This window comes from Garra rufa, chromosome 1 (assembly GCF_049309525.1).
Source record: "Garra rufa chromosome 1, GarRuf1.0, whole genome shotgun sequence".
NCBI lineage: Eukaryota > Metazoa > Chordata > Actinopteri > Cypriniformes > Cyprinidae > Garra > Garra rufa.
In genome coordinates this window covers 35307458-35315800 of record NC_133361.1, presented here as the reverse complement: position 1 = coordinate 35315800, position 8343 = coordinate 35307458, and the positions used below count along the sequence as shown (strand labels likewise).

The window sequence follows — 8343 nt, the reverse complement described above, 5'->3', positions numbered from 1 at the left end:
AATGTATTGAATCACTGCTTGTTTAGGGCTGAGGAGGCGCAGGAGGAGCTGCAGGAGTTTCAGCAGATGAGTCGAGACTATGAGGCGGAGCTGGAGACAGAGCTAAAACAGTGTGATTCGCGTTATCGCGAGCTTCTCACGACCAACAACAGACTCCGTATGGAATTAGAAAACTACAAGGTACTGGGGTACATTATAGACACATGTTTTTCGAATAGATAAAATAAGCAAGCAAAGTTCTTGTGGGGAAAAGAATTTAGAAGTGTAGCAGTTCTTCAGCAGCGATGTTAGCATGTCATTCTTCAAACAATCTAAACCAGGGGTGCCCAACCCTGTTTCTGGAGATCTACCTACCTGCAGACTTTCGTTATAGGCTTCTCCAACACAGCTTTCTGTAATTATTAAGTGCTACCTAAGAGATTAATTAGCTGGTTCAGGTGTGTTCGATCAGGGTTGGATGGGATGGTAGACCTCCAAGGTGCTGTCTGTGAGGCCAGACTTGTATACCTGGTTACAAATACGCCACATATAATATAATGACAACCAATGGAGAGCCAATGATGCTGTAACCTGATGATAACCTGATAGGACCTCTCCCATTGAGAGCCCATGATACATTGACCTAAAGCTGACCTAAGGAGCTAAATATATGACCCATTTGGGTCACACTTTTGTTAAAAAAAAAAAGCTAAGTCACAGTGTAAATGCCTTTGACTTAAGATAACTTAAGTACATCTTTCATCACCAACCTCTTCAAAAAGACTATAAAGGGTTTGCACTTATGTCACGGTTTGGTCAGTTACCCGGATGCAGATACTTGGATGTAAACTACAGCGTGGATTGCACGGTTAATGTACTCATGAATGCGTTTTTCCATTAATTTATGCTTTTCTAAACGATGAAAAAAAACATGTGGAAGCTGCTAAATCATATAGAGAAGGACTTAGTAAGCAGAAAATGGCGCAATAATTTGACAAACTAAAGTTAATAGGTGGTGAAGATGCATATGAGGAGTATTTATTAAGATATTAGCCTAATATTTCACCTACCTGACCGGAAATGACAAGGACAAACATGAATGTTGTCAAGATTTTTGCCCTGAAAATCCTGGTTCAGTTTGACCAACCACAAATGACAGTGTCTTGCACTCTTCTCCTTGATTTGTTATAACTTTTGGCAGTCTATAGTACTTTAAATGTTTATCCTGGTCTGCCCGATTAGTACAGCCCAAAACGTGGCAATAATTGATCATTTTCAGCAACAATGATCAGCAAAATATTCGAGTTTTGTTCGGTTCAGTGGCATTGTTTACATTCTGTTCCGCCAATAGGACCAATTGATGATGTGTCGTGAAAACACTCTGTAGGTCTATTTAAATTAAAATATTCGCAAATCGCGCCTGAACCGTTTACAGACCTGATTTAGCTGTCATTGCTGCAAAAAGTAGCTTGGCAAAATATTGTGTGAAATTTTTTTGTCAAATACATCAATTTGATCTAACCATATGTGACCCTGGACCACAAAACCAGTCATCAGGGTCAATTTTATATACAACATCTGAAAGCTAAATAAATAAGCTTTCCATTGATGTATGATTTGTTAGGATAGGATCATATTTTCCAAGATACAACTATTTTAAATTCTGGAACTTGAGGATGCAAAATAATCAAAATATTGAGAAAATCGCCTTTAAAGTTGTCCAAATGAAGTTCTTAGCAATGCATATTACTAATCAAAAATTAAGTTTTAATATATTTACAGTAGGAAATTTACAAAATATCTTCATGGAACATGATCTTTACTTAATATCCTAATGATTTTTGGCATGAAAGAAAATCAGTAATTTTGACCCATACAATGTGTTTTTGGCTATTGCTACAAATATACCTGTGTTACTTATGACTAATTTTGTGGTCCAGGGTCACATATGTGAACATCGTAATATTAGACTGTAAACTGAATAACTACTGTGAATAGCTATGTCACCAATGTCTCATAAAGCACATTATCTGTCACATTTGAATATGAATTTTATCTATAACTGACGTTCGTTTGCAAGCATATAACCACAGATAAAAGCCATTTGAATCTTCTTTGCCAGAGTGTGTACATCCAGAATGTCTGTGTCTGGTTTTTTCAGTACTTACTGAGAACACAATCACACATTCACAGACAAAAAACAGAGATCCGATTCAGGATGAGGAAAGCAGCTGATGCTTATTTCTGCATCAGTGTCTGGAGGGCATGGAGGCTCACTAATGTTTTTACTCTGTGTTTGTTGCACAAACTTGGTTGTAAAGCCATATTGCGGGATTCGTTTGAAAGGAAACCCAAGTCAAGTTAAATTTAAATGCTTAAAGGATTAGTTCACTTCCAGAATGAAAATTTCCTCATCACTTACTCATCCCCATGTCATTCTTTCTTCAGTCAAAAGGAAATTAATGTTTTTGAGGAAAACATTCTAGTTTTCTCCATATAGTAGGCTTCAGTGGGGTTGAAGGTCCAAATTGCAGTTTTAAATGCAGCTTCAAAGAGCTCTACACAATTTTTTTTTTTTTCAAAGAAATGAATACATTTATAATGTTACAAAAGATTTTTAGATTTCCATTTCGAATAAGTGCTTTTCTTGTGAACATTTTATTCATCAAAGAATCCTGAAAAACAGCATCATGGATTCCACAAAACAACATTAATCATAAGAAATGTTTCATGATGATTTCTGTAGTAATGCGTTTGAGTAATGATTGCTGAAAATCCAGCTTGTCCATCACAGGAATTTTTAAAGAAATTAAAATATATAAAAAAGTTGTTTTTAATTGTAATTATGTTACACAAATTCATAATACTACTATTTTCATTGTATTTTTGATTAAGCTTTAAAATAATATGACCAACTTTTTAATAATGGTTTATTATTTAGCTTGATCTGAATCTGTATTGTTAAAAGCGCTATATAAATAAATAAAGGTGACTTGATATTTGTATTTCCTTATTCCTATTATTGTACATGGGCTTATCACTGGCCTACAGTCTCTGTAAGTGAAGTTTCTCATATGTGTTTTTCTTTATCTCATCTAATGTCTGTTTTACCTCCTTTTGTGGTATTTTGTCTTGTTTCCTAACAGGAGAAGTATGAAACGCAGCACTCTGAGGCGGTCAGGCAGATCTCGACTCTAGAAGGAGACCTAGCAGAGACCACAGCCATCAAAGACCAACTGCACAAGTATATCCGAGAGTTAGAGCAAGCTAACGATGACCTGGAAAGAGCTAAGAGGTGTGTTTGATGGTTTTGCCACAAATATATGTCATACATTCTAGATATTTATGACTAGAACATATGACAATGTTTTGTTAACACCTGTCTATCCTGTTCTTATAGGGCGACTATAATGTCACTTGAGGACTTTGAGCAGAGAATGAATCATGTTATAGAGAGAAATGCTTTCCTTGAGAGCGAGCTTGACGAAAAAGAGAACCTTTTAGAATCAGTACAGAGATTAAAAGACGAAGCCAGAGGTAAAACCTCTTTGTATATTCACCATTCACTCTTATCTAACTTCCATTTTTTTTGATAATCAGTTGTATAATCACCTGATTTGCCAGTCTGTTTGTGTGCTGATTGTGTTTGCCATCTCCTTTCTCCTCTGGGCAGATTTAAGACAGGAACTGGCTGTTCAGCAAAAAGGAGAGCGCAAGTCATCGATCAGCCTTTCTAAAGATGTAGAGAAGCCAGAGGCCACACCCGCAAGACCCTCCTCGATTGTTACCTCCGCCCTTCCATCTCTCCACGCCACACCCTCCAGACCTCCAGGCTCCGGGAGTGCATTCAACACCCCCTCAGCGTCCTACGGCAGAAGTGAGCACAAACACAGCATGGCAACTCACTTCTGTAAGGGCCACCTAACTGGCCCAAGAACACTATCCAGTGGTGTGACTGAAGGTTTCCTGCCCATGTATTTTCCGTGCTGTGCATAACACTTAAGTTATTGCAGTTTAATGATACTAAATCATTAGTTTTTATGCAGAACATTTATATTTTTTACAATTATAATTTTGAGTCATCTAAGTGAAGGGAAGGATTGGTAAAGGAAATAAAGAGGAGAAGGAGTAGAGGAAAATGACATTCCCTGCATCTTCCAGCCTTACTTTATTTACCTTACATTATTTACTCACCTCTATGTCATCAAAGATGTTAATGGCTTTCTTTTGTCAGTTGAAAAGAAATTAAGGTTTTTGAGGAAAACTTTCCAGGATTTTTCTCCATATAGAGGACTACAATGGGGATCAACCGATTGACAGTCTAAATTGCAGTTTCAATACAGCTTCAAACGGCTCTACAATCAACAATCAATTTTCTGAAAAAGTATATACATTTTAACCACAAATGCTTGTCTTGCACTAGCTTAACTTCACCCATTACGTAATCACATTGGAAAGATCACATGTGACGTTGGTGGAAGTACCAACCCAGTGTTCTAAGCAAGCATGCAAAGAAAGTAAAACGGCCTTTACCCAAAAAAAGGTAAAACAATGATGTCGGATGATATAGAGATGGAGGTTTTTTGCCCTACCTTACCTTTTTGAACCACTTTTATTTCGTATTGCATGAAGTCGTAGACATGCATTGTAAGGCTAGTGCAAAACAAGCAATTAAAAGGCTAAAAACCACATATATACATTTTTTTTTAAAGAAAATGACTTAATTGTTAGATAAGACCTTGTATCCTGTAGAGCCCTTGGAAGCTGCATTGGACCTTCAACCCATTGATCTCCATTGAAGTTCACTATATGGAGAAAAATCCTGGAGTCTTTGTAATTCAGGAGTGAACTAATCGTTTAATAGTTTAAATGTTGATTTATTTATTTACTTTTTCTGTCATGTCCAGTTGAAGGTCTGACTGGAACTCCTCTCACCACATCTGCACGCATATCTGCCCTTAACATCGTTGGAGAATTGTTGAGGAAAGTTGGGGTGAGTCCAGCTGTAACTGTGGATATTACCAAATAAAACTCTTTTAACTGAACTGAAGGGGTCTGCAGTTATAATAATGTCATAATCATGTTTTATGTCCCTTTGTTCCCTTTTCAGAATCTTGAATCAAAGCTGGCATCATGCAGAGAGTTACACATCCATGAGAAAACACCCAGCCGTGCAGCGCTTGGCCAGGGTACACCAAGCATTTCACGGGAAACCTCAGAAGTCCCATCCAACACAAATGGCTTGTATGATAAGGGGTTAGTCTCACTATTAATTTCAGCACATCTCTATCCACCTTATTTTTCCCGTAAGAGGGGGGCCCGGCCATTTGTAAATTTAATGTGTGAGGCTCTCGGTGTCATCCTTCGTCCAGCTTTGTCTTTGTACAAAACGGTTCATTTTGTTGTTTGATATTTCAAACTGATATGTCTTACCATATATTTTTTAAATGTATTATCTTCATTATGAACACAGTGGTTTGTAGCAAACAGTTTTACCGTTTACTGCTCTTCGTTATTCTTCTTGTTGTTTCCCTATGGCGGCTTATGAACCGGAAGTGTCGCACATTACCAGAAATGGCTTACTTTCACATTGAAAAGCAAGGTGGATAATTGACCAAAACTTGTTCATAATAATTCTTTTTCAAATTTTCTCTGTTGTATATTGCAGGATGGTGAAACGGTTGGACTTTGGAAAAGGACCCAAGATAATGCTGTGAATAAAGCACTATTCGCTACTAGTGCACAAGCATGTCTTTCATTCCCACATCTTTGGGACAACAAGTATTCCTAATCTATTAATATGAAAAAGCTTTATTTTCAGGAGCTGAATCATATCTTAAGCCTGAAGTCTTCCATTATCTGAGAAGGGTTCTGCTTTTACATTAATATCAACCCTGTTATTGTATCTATAATAACCCTTCACCAGCTCTCTCTGGCCTGTGGACTGTTGTTTTACTATGTTGTTGGAGATTTGCATTGTGTTTTTGCAGATGTGCTAACTCTAAAAGGGTTTGTTTACCCAAAAATGAAAATTCGGCCATAATTTAATGTTGTTCCAAACCCGTAAGACCTTTGTTCATCTTCAGAACACAAATTAAGATATTTTTGGTAAAATCCGAGAGCTTTCTGGTAGTTGCGTTGTTGTCTATGCAGGGCCAGAAAGATACTGGATTACATAAAATATCTTAATTTGTGATCTGAGGATGAATGAAGGTCTTACGGGTTTGGAGCAATGAGGATGAATAATTAATGACAGAATTTTCATTTTTGGGTGAACTATCCCTTCAAATTCACACTGTTTGTTTTTTATTTTTGTTTGTGTTGGTTTTAGAAATGTTTTTGAAATGTATAATCTGCACTGTAATTTGTATTTGCTCTTTTTGGAACCATAAGTTGGGAGACTGTTGCAGGTGACTGAAAGTGGGTCCATAGATTTACCCCAGCAGTCCTATTATATTTGGCACTAAACTACTGATCAATGTCCAGTGAAACATCTACTGCACATGCTTATTGTTGGTCACAAGACTGGAGCAATGTTGATAGTAGGTTCATTTTTATTTAGAAATACCTGATTTTATTTTTTTAGAAACTAGCATTTTAATGATATATGAGTTTGTTACTAACTGAATGTCATGTCTTTAGGGTTTAAGTTTGAAAATTATGTTACAAAGAGGTTGGTGAGATGTTATCAGCTGAAACTGTTCATGTCATTCCTGCGTAGAGGTTGATGTAAATAACCAGCAGTAGCTGAAATGTTTATGCATGGTGAAAACAGTTTTTGGGGCCTTTTTTATTTTAGTAATAGCTAATGAACTCTTCATTTGAGATTTAAGCAGTCAGTGCCATCTTTGTTTTCAAAGATTTCAGTACTGGAGAGTAGTTGCGGTCATCATGCACTGAACATGAATTTAATGTGCCTTAATTTTGTGGCCATCATAAGCTTTGCCTCAAAGTTAACTTGGGTATTGGGGAACTTACTAGCCCTAAGGGAGTCGCAGCTTCTCTCGCTATTCTTCCCAATGTATTAATTCTCTGATATGTCAGGGATTCCTTGAAGAGGAGAAATTGAATTCTGAGTGGAGTTTAATCGCTTAGTTTTCACATTTCTCTTCGGGTTGTAGATTTAAGTAACAAGCAATATGAATACTTCAGTGAAGGGTACAGATATTTTTATGTTAAAAATAGAAATGTAAGGAAGAATTGATACATTATATTATCCATTTTACAGAGGTACTAATGAAAAATGATAGAAATAGAGAATGGTGGTTGGTAGGAGGATTTAGCACACTTTATCACACCATCTCAGGGCCTCATGTAAGCGATAACCTCACTAAAGATGTCATTACAGTTCAATTTCTGTCCAGTCTTTGTCTCTGTATGCACAAGACATGCACATTTGCCAATTATTGTCAACATGGGTTTTCTTCGATATTAATGAACCTAAACATCTGCAATATCCATGCATTCCTCAGCAAAGGCAATGCTTAGTTTATCCTGTCTGTAAAACCACTTTATTGTTGGTTAATCCATAACCTTCAAAATAAATGTCTAGTTAACATGACTGATTATTTGACTCTTGGAATGATGGAACTCTTGGTTATGGTATTTAATGCTGTATCACATGCAGTTAGCAGTCTATATAGAAGTAGAAAATTCAATTTAGGTCAACAGAAGGGCCTTATACACTTTGAATTAAGAAAATTATTTGACAATGCTATCCTTGAAAGAGATTTCATAGCATCTCTTTAAAGGATAAGTTTGCAGATTTTCATCTAGCTGCTTTGCATTGTTACTGTGTTGGTAATATATGTAAATAAATAATGTGTACAATTTTCCATGTTACCTGCACTCTGATATCCCAGTTAATCGGCAGGAATCCAGAAGTTCCACCTGCAGTTAAGGTTGTCATTTTGCATAATCTGGCAGACTGTCAAAACTACAGATCGAACGTCCTCATTTTTGGTATCCTGCCCATGGGCAGTGGATTAAAAATGCATTATGGGGAATTAAGCATATTTTCTCTGGTTTCTTTAATCATACCCCACCTATTTCTACTCCCTAGACAGCTAAGTCTTATTAAGCCTCATCTTGAAAGTGGTGAATTACCACCTTAATGCTTAATAAAATTACCATGGTACAGTGTGGTATAACTTTTTGTCATCACTTTGTAGTACTTCGATACCTATTATGACACATAAGATGAAGCATGATATTGCTATGGTACATCATGTCCTAAAACCATGGAGGTACCATGGTACTTAGTTATAGAAATTTGATTGCTTAGTAAAACGATATTAGAATTAGTCAACTGTTGAAATCAGAGAAGAACAGACCTAAGTACCTAACCTTGTTTTAGGACATAAT

General features: G+C 36.6%; 1 protein-coding gene across 1 annotated transcript in view; it reads left to right on the top strand.

Annotated features, from left to right (window-relative positions):
• The window catches only part of nde1 (nudE neurodevelopment protein 1), a 10462-nt gene extending 2922 nt beyond the window's left edge, over positions 1 to 7540 (top strand). The window contains exons 2-8 of the mRNA XM_073832443.1: positions 27 to 180; positions 3126 to 3274; positions 3380 to 3516; positions 3653 to 3856; positions 4887 to 4972; positions 5090 to 5235; positions 5648 to 7540. Coding sequence (XP_073688544.1) covers positions 27 to 180; positions 3126 to 3274; positions 3380 to 3516; positions 3653 to 3856; positions 4887 to 4972; positions 5090 to 5235; positions 5648 to 5696 — 925 coding nt within the window. The 3' untranslated portion in view covers positions 5697 to 7540. The remainder of the gene's footprint in view (positions 1 to 26; positions 181 to 3125; positions 3275 to 3379; positions 3517 to 3652; positions 3857 to 4886; positions 4973 to 5089; positions 5236 to 5647) is intronic.
• The last annotated feature ends 803 nt before the right edge of the window (positions 7541 to 8343 follow it).